We start from the raw sequence: 16,738 nt of genomic DNA, 5'->3' as shown, positions 1-16,738 counted from the left end.
AACTTGTGGGTGTGGTGCACTGCTAGTGGGTTAGGTAGCAAGGATCTGTGCAGTCCTGCCTCCTGCACGTGGCCCATCGTTTATGCTAGGGGGCAGGGGAGGAAAATGCCACCTGCCAGCTCCCTCATTTTTGGAGAAGTCCCCCAACATGCTCCAAAATCAGTATGAACATGTCTCCTTTTTGCCCCTGACATTGTATAAACCTGTTTTTCTGTTGCCTCCTGGCGCAGGCTGCTATCTCTTTAAGTGTGGCTACCCAGGTATCACTCACCCTCCAGAGTTGCCCAGTGTTGAGTCAACTGACTTTTAAAGCTCCAGGCTCTAGGTCCTAGTGGTTAAACAAACACAGGAATTCAGCCCCTCTGGTTTTCAAGGCCAAACATTATGGGGATTAGTCTTCCCTATGTGAGCTCCTTGGGGCAAGGGCCCATTTCTCTGCCATCTCCACTCACATAGCTACCTTCCTCCAGGCAGCAGCCTCCCTCCACATTTATGACATTCCTTACCTTTTGGATGCAGCTTCTTCTCTATATTTAGTTGTGGAGTTTGTTCTTCCAGTCTTTGGATCACTCTCCTGTTTATCGACTTAGATGGGGATGACATCTACTGAAAACATGGAACAGGGTGAGCTTAGGGTTCTCCCACTCCACAATCTTCCCAAACTCCTCTCTCCTCTTGTCTTTTTTTTTTCCTGTCTTTTTTTTATATGAAGTTTTGTTTTAATTCCAGTATAGTTAACATACAGTGTTACATTAGTTTTTGGTATACAATATAGTGATTCAAGAATTCTATACATTTGAAGTTTGTTTTCCATAGTTAAATGTCTCCTGTTTTGTCTCTCTCTCTCTCTCTTTTCCTTTGCTCATTTGTTTTGTTTCTTACATCCCATATATGAGTGAAATTATATGGTATTTGGTTATCTCTGACTGACTTATTTTGTGTATCCTTATACTCTCTAGCTCTATCCATGTCATTGTAAATGCCAGATTTCATTTTTTATGGCTGATGAATATTCCATTATATATATATACCACACTTTCTTTATCCATTCATCTACCAATGGACAACTGGGCTCCTTTCATAATTTGGCTATTGTAAATAGTGCTGCAATAAATGTAAGGGTGCATATATACCTTTGAATTAATATTTTGGTATTCTTTGGATAAATACCTAGTAGTGCAATGGCTGGATAATAGGGTAGTTCTATTTTTAACTTCTTGAGGAACCTCCATGCTGATTTTCAGAGTGGCTGCATCAGTTTGCATTCCCAAAAACAGTGCAAGAGTGTTCCTTTTTATCCACATCCTTGCTAACACCTGTTGTTTCTTGTGTTGTTGATTTTAACCATTCTGATAGGTGAGAAGTGATAACTCATTGAAGTTTTGATTTGCATTTCTCTGATGATTTGAGATGTTGAGCACTTTTTCATATATATACAATAAACATTTTTTTCCTCACAGTTTTGGAGGCTCAAAATCCAAGCTCAAGGTGCCAGCAGGACATCTGGTCAGGACTCTCTTCCTAGCTTGTTGATGGCTGCCTTCTTGATGTGTCATTGCATGGGTTTTTCATTGTATATCCACAGAAAGGAAGAGAGAGTGAGCACTGCTGTCTCTTCCTCTTCTTTTAAGGATACCAATTCTAGTACTTTAGCGCCTACACTTATGACTTCATTTAATTTTAATGAGTTCCTTATAGGATCTGTCTCCAAATACAGATACATTGGGGGATAGGGCTTTACCATATGTAACTTTTTAAAGTTTTTATTTAAATTCCAATTACTTAATGTACAGTGTTATATTAGTTTCAGTATACAGTATAGCAATTCAGTACTTCCATACAACACCTGGTGCTCATCACAACTGCTGCACTCCTTAATCCCCATCACCTAACCTATCCCCCCACCAAACTCTCCTCTGATAACCATCAGTTTGTTCTGAACAGTTAAGAATCTGTTTCTTGGTTTGCCTCTCTTTCTTTCTTTCCCTGTACTTATTTGGTTTCTTCAGGTCTACATATGAGTGAAATCATATGGTATTTGTCTTTCTCTGACTTATTTTGCTTAGCATAATACTCTCTAGCTCCATTTATGTCATTGCATGAGTAATATTCCATTGTTTATGTATACCACATCTTCTTTATTCATTCATCTTTCAGTGGACATCTGGGCTCTTTCCATAATTTGGCTACTGTAGATAATTAAATTAAAAATTTTAAAAAGAATATTATAAAAAACGATAGTTCAACAAATTGGACAACCTGAAAGAAATGGAATAATTCCTAGAAACATTTAAACTACCAAACTGAAAAAAATAAGAAATAGAAAACCTCAACGAAAATAACCAGCAAAGAAACTGAATCAGTAATCAAAAATCTCCCAACAAATAAAAGTCCAGGACTGTTGTAGATAATACTGCTATAAACATGGGGGGGGCGTGTATCCTTTTGAATTAGTATTTTGGTATTCTTTGGGTAAATACCTAGTAGTGCAATTGCTGGATCATAGGGTAGTTCTATTTTTCACCTTTTTGAGGAACCTACATACTCTTTTCCACAGTGGCTGCATCAGTTTGCATTCCCACCAGTAGTGTAAGAGGATTCCCCTTTCTCCACATCCTCAAACATGTGTTATTTCCTCTCTGGTTAACTTTAGCCATTCTAACAGGTGTGTGGTAATATCTCATTGCAGTTTTGAATTGTATTCCCCTGTTAAAGATGTTGAACATCTTTTCATGTGTCTGTTGGCCATCTGTATGTCTTCTTTGGAAAATACTTATTCATGTCTTCTGTCCAGTTTTAATTTGGATTATTTGTTTTTTTGGGTGTTGAGTTTTATAACTTCTTTATATATTTTGGATACCAAATCTTTATCAGATATGTCATTTGCAAATATCTTATCCCATTCCATAGGTTGCCTTTTAGTTTTATTGTTTCCTTCACTGTGCAAAAGTTTTTCATTTTTATTTTTTTAATTGTATTTATTTATTCATTTGAGAGAGAGAGAGAGTGCACATAAGCAGGAGGAGCAGCAGAGAGAGAAGGAGAAGCAGGCTCCCAGCTGAGCAGAGAGCCCAATGTGGGGCCCAATCCCAGGACCCTGGCATCATGACCTGAGCGAAAGGCAGACACTTAACTGACTGAGCCACCCAGGCACCCCCCCCCCCCCCAGAAGCTTTTAATTTTGATGAAGTCCCAGTAGTTTATTTTTGCTTTTATTTCCCTTGCCTCAGGAGGTATAGCCAGAAAGAAGTTGCTATGGCTGATGTCAAAGAGGTTACTGCCTGTGTTCTCCTCTAGGATGTTAATGGTTTCCTGTGTCTCGTTTAGGTCTTTCATCCGTTTTGAATTTACTTTTGTGTATGGTGTAAGAAAATGGTCTGGTTTCATTCTTTTTCATGTTGTTGTCCAGTTTTCCCAACACCATTTTTGAAGAGACTGTCTTTTACCCATTGGATATTCTTTCCTCCCTTGTTGAAGATTAATTGACCATATAATTGTGGGTTCATTTCCTGGTTCTCTATTCTGTTCCATTGATCTATGTGTCTAATTTTGTACCAGTACCATACTGTTTTCATCACTACAGCTTTGTAATGTAATTTGAATTCCAGAACTGTGATGCCTCCAGCTTTGCTTTTGTTTTTCAATATTGCTTTGCCTGTCCAGGTCTTTTGAGGTCCAGTAGAAATTTTAGTGTTCTTTATTCTAGCTCTGTGAAAATGTGAAAAATGCTGTTGATATGTTGATGGGGATTACATTAAATGTGTAGATTGCTTTGGGTAATATAGACTTTTTAACAATATTTGTTCTTCTGTTCCATGAGAATGGAATATCTTTCCATTTCTTTGTGTCATCTTTAATTTCTTTCATCAGTGATGTATAGTTTTCAGATGACAAGTCTTTCAACTCTTTGGTTAGGTTTATACCAAGTATCATAGTTTGGTGCAATTATAAAAGGGATCGTTTTCTTAATTTTTCTTTCTGTTGCTTCATTAATTTCTTCATTTCTTGTTACAGCCTTTGTTTTAAAGTCTAGTTTATCTGATATGAGTATTGCTACTCTGGCTTACTGTGGACATGCATTTGTGTGATAAATGTTTCCCCATCCACTCACTTTCAATTTGCAGGTGTTTTATGTCTAAATATCAGTTTCTTATAGGCAGCATATACATGGTTCTTGTCTGTTTGGGTTTTTTGGGTTTTATTGTTGTTTTTGTATCCTGACAGCCTATGTCTTTTGATTGGAGTGTTTAGTCCATTTACATTCAGAGTAATTATGGATATATATGTATTTAGTGCCATTTTATTACTTGTTTTGTCAATGTATCTGGAGATTTTTCTCTGTTCCTCTCTAGTCTTTGTCACTTTTGGTCCTTCCTTTCCATGCAAAAATTCCCCTTTAATATTTCTTGCAAAGCTGGTTTCGTGGTCATGTATTCCTTTAGTTTTTGTTTATCTGGGAAACTCTTTATTTCTCCTCTATTCTGAATGACAGCCTTACTGGATAGTGTTCATTGCTGCAGATTTTTCCCATTCAGCAAGTTGAATATGTCATATCACTCCCTGTTGCCTTGTCAAGATCCTGTTGAGAAATCTCCATCCAGCTTTATGGGTCTTCCCTTGTAAGTTAAGGATTTCTTTTATCTTACTGCTTTTAAGGTTTTTTATTTATTACTAGATTTTGCCAGTTTAATTACAATATGTCTTGTTGTTGGCATGCTTTTGTTTTGATGGGAGTTCTCTGTGCCTCCTGGGCCTGGATGTCTGTTTCCTTTCCCAGATTAGGAAAGTTTTCTGCTATTATTTCTTGAAATAAATTTTCTGCCTCTTTTTCTCTCTTCTTCTGGGACTCATGTAATAAGAATGATTTTACATTTGATGGAATCACTAAGTCCCTTAAGTTTATTCTCGTATTACATAATTCTTCTCTCTCTCTTTTGTTCAGCTTCATTATTTTCCATTATTTCGTCTTCTATATCACCAAATCATTCCTCTGCTTCTTTCAGCCTGCTTTTCATTGCATCAAGCTTGTTCCAATCTCATTTATAGCATTCTTCATTTCTGTTTTCTAGCTCTTTTATCTCTGTGGTGTCTCCTTGATGTCTTCCATTCTTTTCTGAAGCCCAGTAAGTATCCATATGATTGTTGTTTAAATTCTGGACCAAGCATATTACTTATATCTGCTTCAATTAGATCCCTGGCTGTGACCTTTTCTTGTTGTTTCATTTGGGGTAAATTCCTCCATCTTGGCATTTTGTCTAGGTCTCTGCCTTTTTCTGTGTGTTAGGAAACTAGTTGTGTTTCCTGCTCCTGAAATTAATGGCTTTATGAAGAAGCAGTCATAGTTTCCAGTACTTGTCACTTCAGAGATTTCTCTCTGGTTGTGCTACATATGCTCCGCTGTTGTGTTTTGGCTGCTCTGTCCTTCAGGCCAGTCACCTGCAGAGGCTCTCCCTGCCTGCAGTGTACAGTATTTGTTCCTTGGCCAAAATTTGGCGAGTTTTTGTGTTTTTTTTGACACAGAGAGAGAGAGAGCAAAAGCAGGGGAAGGTGTAGGCAGAGGAAGAGGGAGAAGCAGGCTCCCCGCCAAGCAGGGAGCCCGATGTGGGGCTTGATCCCAGGACCCTGGGATCATGACCTGAGTTGAAGACAGATGTTTAACCATCTGAGCCACCCAGGCACCCCATAAATGTGGCAAGTTTTAACTAGTGCTCTGGTCTGCTTGTTAAATGAGACCTGATACCATTTCCACTCGAACTGAAGCCCTGTAGAACTCTTGTAGGGAAACGTGATTTGGACAGAGGTTTCTGCTGATCTTCTGGGGGAGGAGCCCACCATGCTGGTACTGGGGCAAGCTTGACTGAGAAGGGCAGTCTTGTCAGAAAGCTGGGGTATGGGACCTGGTGTAACCATGTTAGGCAGCCAGTATAGGTGCTGCAGTGCTTCCTGCAGTTGGCACTGTGTTTATGCTGAGGGGCAAGGGAGAAAAATGGCACCAGTCAGCTCTTGTTCCCTGAAAGGAGTCTCCATGAATGCTGCCTCTCAGGGAAGCACTCTGAGAAGAGCAGAAAATCTCCCACCTGTGTGCCCCAAGCATTTTCTAGTTTGCTATTTTCAAGCTGTCTGCCTCCAGGTTTTTTTTTGCCTACCTTCTCTCCAGGAGCAGCGCAGTGCCCTCCAGGCTCTATCCCAGATAATCCTGGTGACCTTTAAAACTGCAGCAGGCTTTAGAGACATGGTGTGGTAGGGGCTTGTGCTGGTCCTCTGGGGGATGAGCCCACCATGCTGGGACTTAGGCAAGCTTGACTGAGAAGGGCAATCCCACTAGAGTGCAGGGGTGTGAGGCTTGGTGTAAGCAAGTTAATTAGCCAGTGTCAGGGCTACACTGCTTCCTACTGGTAGCTCTGTGTTTATGCTGAGGGGTACTGGAGGGAAATGCCTCTGGACAGCTCCTTTGTTTCTAGAGAGGCGTCTCTATGAAAGCTGCCTCTCAGGGAAGCCCTCGAAGGAGAGTGAATAATCTCCCTCCTTCCATGCTCTGTCCCCAGGTTGTTTGCATGCCTTCTCTCTCCAGGAGCAGAGCAGTGCCCTCAGGGCTTTGTCCCAGTCAAGCCTGCCAACGTTTAAAATTCTGGGCTTTAAGCCTCACTGGTTTTAAGAACTCATGAAAATCGGCCCCTCTCATTTTCCAAGCCAATGGCTTTGGGTAAATGTTCTTCTTGTGCATTCTGCTGTGTGCTCTACTCCCTCTCACCCTTCTCTGTGACCACAGCTCCCTCCCCTCTGCAGTACCCATGATCTGTTTCTCCCCTAAACCACATCTGCGTACTTCCTACCTAATTTAATATGGCCTCTTCTCTCCCTTCAGTTGTGGAGTTTGTTCTGTCAGTCTTCATGTTGATTTCTGGGGTATTTAGGATGATTGGATTGTTATCTAGTTGTGTTTGTGAGAGAAGGTGAGTCTAGGGTCCTCCTATTCCACCTCCATCTTCCCCCAGAAAACCAATATATGTGTTTTTTGAGAGGGGAACACAATCCAGTCTATAACACCTAGACTATTAAACTAATCTTGTCACTATGGTTACTGTATAACCCTAATCTTTGCTCCTTCCAAGCTTTTCAGTCCACTCTCCTGTTTTCCTCCTACCTCACTAGCTGTTCCTTCTCAATTATCTTTGCCACTTGTTCTTTATCTTTAGATGTTGGAATATCCCAAGTCTTAGTCATCAGCTACATTCTCTTTCTTTGTTTGCTCTCTTAATAAGCGCCATAAGTTCTCTTGACCTTAAATGTTATCTCTTACTGAAGTTTTCCAAAATTATATCTCTACCTCTAATGAGTCTCTTCTGATCTCTAGACAGGTATATCTACCTGCTTTTTTTCTTTTTCTTTTTTTTTAATTGTCTTTACTTGGAACTCTAGTAGTATTTAAAACTGGAATCTTGATTTTTTTTCCTACCATACTGCCTAAACCTGTTCCTCTTTCAGTGTTCTCCAACTCAGCATAATATCTCTACCATTCAACCAGTTTCTCGGGCCATAAAACCCTGGAGTTGACCTTCATTCTGTGCTTAACACTTGACATCCAATCCATCAGCAATTCCTGTCAATTCAAACTTGAAAAATAAAACGTTGGCTCTGATGGCTCCTCTAGAAGGAAACATTCCAAATCTAATCACTTCTCATCACCTCTATTGGTACATCCCTTATCATGTCTTACCTAGACTACTGCAATGGTGTCTCAACTGGTCTCTGCTTCTAATCCTTTCCATAATTCATTCTATGTAAAAGAACCATAGTGCTCTTTTAAAAATAAAAATCAGATCCTGTCATTCTCTTGTTCTAAAACCCTTTACCACTGGCAGTTATCTCCCACTACTCTGTTTTTTCTTCCACTCCAATTACACTGGCTTTCTGTTTCCTCCAATGGAATGTTCTTTGCCCAGATCTCATTTCATTCAGTTCTTTTCTCAGATACTACCTCTACATGAAAGTCGTTCTTATCTAAAATACCCACCATGTATATACTTGAGATTTTGTATTACTCTCTTTTTTCTTTATATCATGTCTCATTACTTGAAATTGTATTAATTTTTTTTATTTATTTCATTGTCTATCAAGCTTTCCCCACTAAAATATAAATTCAAAGAGCAAGGACTTTGTCTCATTATTGCCATATTTCAAACTTCCAGCAATATAGTAGGTAATCAGTAAATATTTGTCCATTGAATGAATGAAATTATTCTGATACATGTTCTTACATAATTCTTTATAGAGCTCAAGCCCTTGAAATTTCTGCCCAACTTCCTTACCACCCATCATCCCTCCATACTCTCTTCCCTGCCCCCCCAAAAAACACAATCAGACAAAACTCAGAACATTAGTATCTTCCATTTCTAACAGATTTAAATTTATATTACAATACTCTCCATTATTTTACCCTATCTTTGGGTGCTAAGTATTTTTTGATAGAAATTTTATTTTACTTTTGAACTTAAATAACCATCTTCAATGTCAAAGCTTAACTTTAAAAAAAATTATTCATCTTGATTTAGATCACTCCCTTGATGGACCCCTTACAAATGGTGATGGCAGAGAGCCTCGGACAGGAATCAAAAGAAAACTTCTTAGTGCATCAGAAGAAGATGAAAGCATGGGAAGAGAAGAGAAAGAGAAAAAAGAAACAAAAGAGAAATCTCATTTGTCCTCCTCAGAGAGTGGAGAGTTAGGATCCAGTTTAAGTTCTGAAAGTACCTGTGGTTCTGATTCTGATTCTGAATCAACTTCCAGAACAGATCAAGATTACGTAGATGGAGACCATGACTATAGCAAATTCATACAAACCAGGCCTAAAAGAAAACTCAGAAAGCAATATGCCAATGGAAAAAGAAACTGGAAGACAAGAGGCACAGGAGGAAGGGGCAGATGGGGCAGATGGGGTAGATGGAGTAGAGGAGGCCGAGGAAGAGGAGGCAGGGGACGAGGAGGTCGAGGAAGAGGTGCAGGTGCCACTAGAGGGAGAGGGAGAGGGAGAGGAGGAAGAGGTGCTTCTAGAGGAGCCACCAGAGCCAAACGTGCACGTATTGCAGATGATGAATTTGATACCATGTTTTCAGGACGTTTCAGTAGACTGCCTCGAATTAAAACAAGAAACCAAGGCAGGAGGACTGTTTTATATAATGATGATTCTGATAATGACAATTTTGTGTCCACTGAAGATCCTCTGAATCTTGGTACATCCAGATCAGGCAGAGTGCGTAAAATGACAGAAAAAGCCAGGGTTAGCCATCTCATGGGATGGAATTATTAACAGTTAATAAATTTAGAGTAATTTAAAAAAAAATTCAATGGCCTTCTACTGCAGGGAATTTACTAGGAAATCTACAAAGCAAGTTGTGTGGGGACTTCTGCTTCCTTTCACATTGGTGCTTTTCCATTATGCCAGTATACATTTGTTTCAAGACTTTTGATCTCCACACTTCATTTGTTCAAACAAGCCTTACTCATTAGGCCTTAAATTAAAAAAAAAATTCTGCCCACATATAGACACACACACACAACACATCACAAACACACTACAGATTTACTACATTAAAGGAGCATTCAGCTTCTTAAGAGTAGCATGACATTTTTATCTCAATTGAATATCCCTCTTTTGCTTTTGTATCACAGAAGTATAGCACCTTCTTACAGAGTTTTATATAGTTTGTTTTTGCCATTTTAATTCTTGTACCCAGTAATAATAACTTTTGCACAATACACCAATCCTATAGGCAGCTATTAAATGTTTACAGTTTCTATATTGTAAGAACGATCTGGATTATTTTACTCTTCCCAGGCCAAACTTTCATGAATTGTACTGAACTGAAGTATATATTTATACTACAGTTTTTTGGGGGTGGGGGGGATCTTGATATGCTTTTCATTGATTTGCTTAACTCATGTTAAAGGTGAGAAAGGGTTGGTGCCTTGTAAATATGTAGCAAATCTTTGTGGTGTGTCCTGATGTTTGCATTAACTTTATTAAAAAAGAATATTTGAGGTATCAATCTAGACAAGGTGCCAAATGCAAAAGTTTCTTGCATCCATTTTCTTTTTCCTATTATATTTTATTGCATTAATAGAACTTGTGTAGTTTAAAGAATAACTTAAACATTTGAAAAATCCTCATCCACAAAGAATAATTTCTTTGAATAGTAGCTCAGCTACCTCTATTAACTACAACTACTGGAAACGTTAAGGAAAATAGATGCTGTTATTCATTACTGACTAAAAAAAATAGAACAAGCTTGGTAGGAATGATTACTCATATGTTATAAGCTGAGAGGTTGTTAATAATTGTATTGGCTCTCAAATTAATAGTTGTAATTAACAAACTTTCATAAGTGTAGTGTGCTGTACCTTAGGCTTTTCTTAGTACATTCTTGTGTAAGTAGACTTGGTCTACTGCTTATGTATCTCTGCTACCACTTGCTATTTACAGCTGTGAGTGATTGGTTTTCATTTGAATTTTAAAATGTAACAAAGCAGCTAGTTTGAATTGGAATGTTTTGGCTAGCAAATATTTTGAGGCAACTTTAATAGGTTTTGCTCATACCATTCCAAAGGTTCTTCTGTTACAATCTTTTAGAAAAGAACCTCATTTCACTGCACATTGATATTCAAGTCATTATTTTATAGATTAAAAAAAATCTTTAAAATGCTTATGGTCTTGTTTACAGCAGTAGAGTGCACATGATTCCATAAATGAGCTTGAGTTCCAAGATGAATTTTAATCCTCAAATTTGAGAAATTGCAAATTCACTAATTTGTTAAGGTGAGTGGGATAATATTAATCTGTTACTGTAATAGCAGATTTGTTGCACTTAGATCAGACTTTGGAGATTAAAAAAAAAAAAAACTTCTTCATGTATGCCTAGTAATCCCAGGATATTTCTTAAGCTAATGTGTTTGTTTCATGTTTCCAATCATTTGTGCATCTGAAAATCCTTAAGTGCAAAGGAAGGAGTACACACATAACTTTGCTATTTTGTTTGGATCAGGTGGGGGTTGGTCCTGTACTAACTTTAAGCAATTTTCACTTGCAGTAGAAATGATGTTCAGGCTTTAAGAAAGTATTGTTGTGAATTGTTAATGGCACTAACTTCTGTTACTGAACAGTAGATCAAGCTGATTTTTTTGTTGTTGTTGTAGTGTTGTTGTTGTTGTTTTTCACTAAACCAAAACTACTGCTGGTTAAACTCAGCTGACACTTTTAACCATACTATACATTCAAAAACATTCACATTTGAAACTCTGCATTTGATTTTTGCTAATGTATTATTTTAATTATTCATCTCATGGGCATTTAGACTAAATTTGTGTCTGTGTTTTCCTAGAATCAGTAACACTTTGACTTACCCTAATCAAAGTAACATAGTTACTTAAATTCATGGATATACCCAAACATGTATTACGTGTATCATTTTAGTGTGAAATTTTTTGTTGACATTCTTCTATGAAGAGCTGACCCTTTCAAATGTAGAAGAATTGCCATTTGTGTGATTTTAGCTATCTCAAGCTTTATTTATAATTTATTTTGAAAAATAAAAATGCCACATTTATTTCCCGTATGTCAAGATTTTCTAGGTTTAGATGATTAGAATAATAAGGCTGAAGACATTTTTAAGCACATTTTATATGTAGTGAAATACTGTGAAAATACTAGTGAACAGCATTTTGCTATAATATTGATTTCAGTTATTAGGATTTAAAAGTCACCAGGGTATGTTAGATGAGCATATTTACCATTTATTACAAAACAAACAGATTATTTTCTGTTTGCATGCAAATTATTTTAATACATGTGAAAATAAAAGTTTGGAAGATAGTATTTTTACTTTTATATCTGAACACTTTCCCCCCAGTTTATACTTTGCTTGTTTGTAATGCCGCCTCCTGTGAATGTGTTGTAATTTGTATCACATTGAATACTGTACACTTTAATTTTTAGAGTATCTTTAAACCTAAATAATATCAGGTTCAGGCATAGCAAAGCAAGTAGGAAATGAGGTGAAAATTTTGAAGAAAAGTCTAAATCTTAAGTGAATTGCTAAGAAATAAACTTATATTTAGGTCCATGAGAACATACACATGTATAAACCTAATCCTATGCTGGATATTAATAGTCACTGAACTATAATATTTCTCATAAATGCTAATAATCTTTTAATTCCCAGCTTTAAGATCTTAGCATGTGTATCTGTTTATGAAAACAGAATTGTGTGTTCTATGTCTTGCTGTGTGTAACTCTTCCAGCAATAGGATGCTTTCCAAAACATTCACTAGCCTATCAGCCTAATTACTAAATATGTGTGTGTGTGTGTGTGTGTGTGTGTGTGTGTGTGTGTGTGTGTAGATTTTTTTCCAACTTGACAGACTTTGTCTTGGACATTAAAATAAGAATATTTTGTATGGAAGACAGCTGTATTCACAGCCTACCAATTCTTTGCCTCTGTTTAAAGCACTTAGCCTGTATATATACTGCTTGATCATCCATCTCATTATGCCTTCTAGATAAACTAGGTTTTTATCATGTACATGTGTCCCTCTATTTTTTTTAATTTATCTTTCCTTCACTTGTTTCTTTTTCTCTTTCCCTTCCCAGAAATCAGGCTTGTGCTAGAATTCTTCATACAGCACTTTGTTTCACCCAGAGGCTAAGAAATTGAGTAAAATTCATAAATCTCATAATGCACAACTGTGTGCTCAAATATCTAACTCAGCCTTGTAATACTTTGAAGTAAATTTGAGTGATTTGTTATTTTGTTGTTTTTGTTGTAATCCTATAGGTTGTCATCAGACAATAACAGAGTGATTGAAAAGAAAAATGTGAATGCCACTTCTTAGTTTTTGATAAAAACTTTTTGAGCATTTTTCAAAATTTGTATATTTGTGGTAGTGATAAACACCTTTATTACTTGCTTATGTATCTTGGGAATTATTTTATGCACATTTACCAACTGGTACTTATCTTTAACGTTGGAATTTTCACATCCACAAAAGGGAAACTTACATCCTGTATAATTTTCAGTTTACTTTGATATCCAGCCTTTTAAACAATTACTAACATTTTGAGTTCCAAAATGAATATAGTTCAGTTCTGGGGGAGGGAATGGAACTTTTGACATTTAAAATTCACTGTTTTAAATGTTAACCCCATCCCCAACATTTTTGTGGTACATGAGGCTTTACAAAAGTTTTATTGAAAATAGAGTATGATCACTTTAAAGGCTTGTTTTAAAAATTAGTGTGAAAATATTTTCATGCTTTTTTTATTTTTATCTCTTAGTAAAGTTTCTTTACTAAGTTTTAATTAAGTTTACCAAGTTTTGTTTAAATTCTAATATAAAGTTAATTCTTTTCACGGTGCTGTATTTTATGAAATATGAATTGCCCTCAAGTTCCTAGACATTTATTTCTTATATAGCCTTATTCTTGATTATTTTCCTTTCAATCATTCCTGCTTACTTTTATCCTCACTTCTCTTACTGCAATGAAGACTGCATCTAATTTAGCACACTTCAACAAGACTGGCAATTTATGAGTCACTGATGGTAGAAGTACAGTAGAAAGGCCCTGCAGTTTAGAGTTAAGGTGTGTTTATTTATATGTATGCCCATTTGTTATTCTTATACCTATCTTAATTAAATCTATAATATGAGACTTTGACATATAAAAGCATGATAAGTATTTTCTAAAAAATAAAACTATTGATACATATAATCACCATTGGTAATTGACTTTTAAAATCACATACAAAAATATTTAGAAACCCAGTTGGGAAATGTGTTTTTACATATGTCACCAGATGCACATTAGGCAGTACTAGAAATGTTAATTCTTTAAACAATACTGTGGTGATGGCAATCAGTAATTTATTTCTTTGTCCTGTAACTTACCATCTTTGTCTTTTGTAATCCCTTACAAAGTATTAACAAAACTGTACCTTATGTTTGTTCTTAGTATCCATAAAATTTTAAGATGGAAAGTCATTGAGTTAATAGTTGCTGTGATGTTATATATGGACAAAATGTCCATTAAACTAAAATTCAGTAAAGAAAGGTAAACTAACTGGCTCGGTTTATAAAAGATGTTTTGTTTGGCAGTTACCAGTCATTTAAGCAATTATCTTCAAAGACAAAAAACTGGATTAATTTGTTGCCATTCTTTATGGGATGTTTACAATAAAATTCCAAGTTGTTTGGAATCACTTGCACTCTTGCTGCTTTATGCTTTAACTCAGGTACTGGAGATAAATTAACAAGAAGAAAGAAATAAGGAGTTTCCTTTCCATTATTCAGCTTCAGAGGTTTTAATATGTAACTCCTGGGTCTTTCCTTTTTTGTTTATTTGTCATATAATACTTTATTACTGTTTTTTTTTTATTTGAAAAACGAGTGCTTATCAAAGAAAATTAATAAGGCTTTTTTTGTCTTAGTCATTGCAGATATTCTTTGGGTCACTTTTAGGTAATAAATGTTTTAACATTTTAAATGTGGGCTGCTTGGTGCATTAAATAACAGCCTGAAAAGCTTTAGTCAACATTTTGTTTTGAAGTGAATAGATTTCTAATGTCTCTATGGCTTATAAGTTTTAGCAACTGTGCAGTGAATGCATAGCATCTTTATTTATAGTAATATTGCCCACAGAGGCTTAACTATATTATAAATGTACATGAAGGAAGGAGAGAAGTCAACTGAAAGGTAACTTTTGATACAGGAATTGAAAGCCCTAACAGGAACATTATTCAACTTATGCACTGGTAATTTCCTTCCCAGTGGCAAGAACTTCATTTGGTTCAAGGTAAGTAAGCTGGCAAAAGACTGGACTGCATGTTTTATATATATTTTGTCTGTTTTATGTATTCGAATCAAGAAATAAGGTATTTAGAAAAAAAATACCATCCTTGACTTCTTACATGGTATCCTATGGGTATGAAAGGAGCCCAAATTTTCACATTTGGAGAGTGAAGCAAAGATATATTGTTTGATATTTGTGTTTAGTTGCTTGATTGGTTAAAGATAGCACTATTAAAGATACAAAAATTGGGGTGCCTGGGTAGCTCAATTGGTTAAGTGGCTGCCTTTGGCTCAGGTCATGATCCCAGAGTCCTGGGATCGAGCCCCGTGTCAGGCTCCTTGCTCATCAGAGAGTCTGATTCTCCCTCCTGCCCCTCCCCATCCCCTTGCTCATGCTCTCTCTCTCTTTTTCTCTCTCCCTCAGTCTCTCTCTTTTAAATAAATAAATCTTTAAAAAAAGTAAAGATACAAAAATGTACATTAAAAATTCTTTATTAGCGGGCTTTGACGTTTTCTGACTTCATCTGCTAGTTTTCTTAAAGAATTTTTATGACAAAATATTATAGCAATATTCAGAAGAAGATCCATCTTTTCCTAGTTGACAAAGTCAAGAACAAAGTACTCTCTACCTTCTTTCTCAGTTATATGTCCCTTACAATTTAAAGCTACTTGCCAAAAATACACAAAATAAATTGAAGTCGATATATATTGAGCCTGTGAGTTGGTTTACATGGGATATTTAAGCGCATACACTTATATTTGCTATCTTGGGTCTTTTATATTACTACTTAAAAGATATTTTCTGCTACATATTGCTGGAAAAACAAACAAAAAATATTAAATAAAAGAAACTTTTTATGATACCAATGTTTTCCCAAAGTTTTGAGGAATTTTTTTCTTTTTCTTCGCAATTTTAGAATGTTTTCCTTTGCCAGCTGTGGCAATTGCTTTAATAACATTACCTTTCATCTGGAGATTATAAACATCTAATAATTTTAACTTATTTTTAACAAATTAAAGTTTGATATTAGAGAATTTAAAAAAAATTTTCAAAAGCTAGTATCTTTTCATTAATGCATAAATTTTGAACTGTCAACTTTCCTGCTCAGCATCTTTATGATTCTCTTCAGAGAATACATTTTGTAGTAAATATATAAAGAAATCAAAACATTTCAGATTGCTAGATTTAGGTTACTAATATTACTTGGTGGAATTTATTGTTAAGGGTGTTTTTGTGGTTTATCATGATACAACCCTAAGTAGAATTTATATAGCAACATGTTAATTATATTTGGAATTTTGTGTAGTCAAGTAATTTAAGGCAGTAAAACCGTCATTTTCTTTTTACTATTTTTTAAATTTAAATTCAATTAATTAATATATACTTTACTATTAGTTTCAGAGGTAGAGTTCAGTGATTCATCACTCTTATATAACACCCAGTGCTTATTACATGACATACCGTCCTTAATATCCATCACCCAGTTACCCCAACCCCACCTACCTCCCCTCCAACAACGCTGTTTGTTTCCTTTGATTGTCTCATGGTTTGTCTCCCTCTCTAGTTTCATCTTCTTTTATTTTTCCCTCTCTTCCCCTATGATCCTCTGTTTTGTTTCTTTAATTCCACATATGAGTGAAATCATGAAAATTGTCTTTCTGACTGATTTATATCACTTAGCATAATACCCTCTAGTTCCATCCATGTCATTGCAAATGGCAAGATTTCATTCTCTTTGGTCATTGAGTAAAATTCCATTACACACACACACACACACACACATACACACACACACACACACACCACTTCATCTTTATCCATTTATCTGTCGATGGATAGCTGGGCTCTTTCCATAGTTTGGCTATTGTGGACATTGCAGCTATAAACACTGGGGTACACG

General features: G+C 36.0%; 1 protein-coding gene across 6 annotated transcripts in view; it reads left to right on the top strand.

Annotated features, from left to right (window-relative positions):
* The window catches only part of BRWD3 (bromodomain and WD repeat domain containing 3), a 217,390-nt gene that overhangs the window by 182,087 nt on the left and 18,565 nt on the right, over positions 1-16,738 (top strand). For 5 of the 6 annotated variants that reach the window (XM_025880303.2, XM_025880387.2, XM_025880465.2 and 2 more), the window contains one exon: positions 8,553-14,245. The exons of the other annotated variant lie outside the window; for it this stretch is intronic. In XM_025880303.2, coding sequence (XP_025736088.1) covers positions 8,553-9,307 — 755 coding nt within the window. In that variant the 3' untranslated portion in view covers positions 9,308-14,245. Of the gene's footprint in view, positions 1-8,552; positions 14,246-16,738 lie in introns of those variants that run through there. 6 annotated transcript variants of the gene reach the window in all.

The sequence above is a fragment of the Callorhinus ursinus genome, unplaced genomic scaffold, assembly GCF_003265705.2.
Source record: "Callorhinus ursinus isolate GAN/ISIS: 27379988/994484 unplaced genomic scaffold, GSC_fseal_2.0 scaffold40, whole genome shotgun sequence".
NCBI lineage: Eukaryota > Metazoa > Chordata > Mammalia > Carnivora > Otariidae > Callorhinus > Callorhinus ursinus.
Note: the sequence above shows the minus strand (reverse complement) of the source record. Positions and strands in the feature narration are given on the sequence as shown.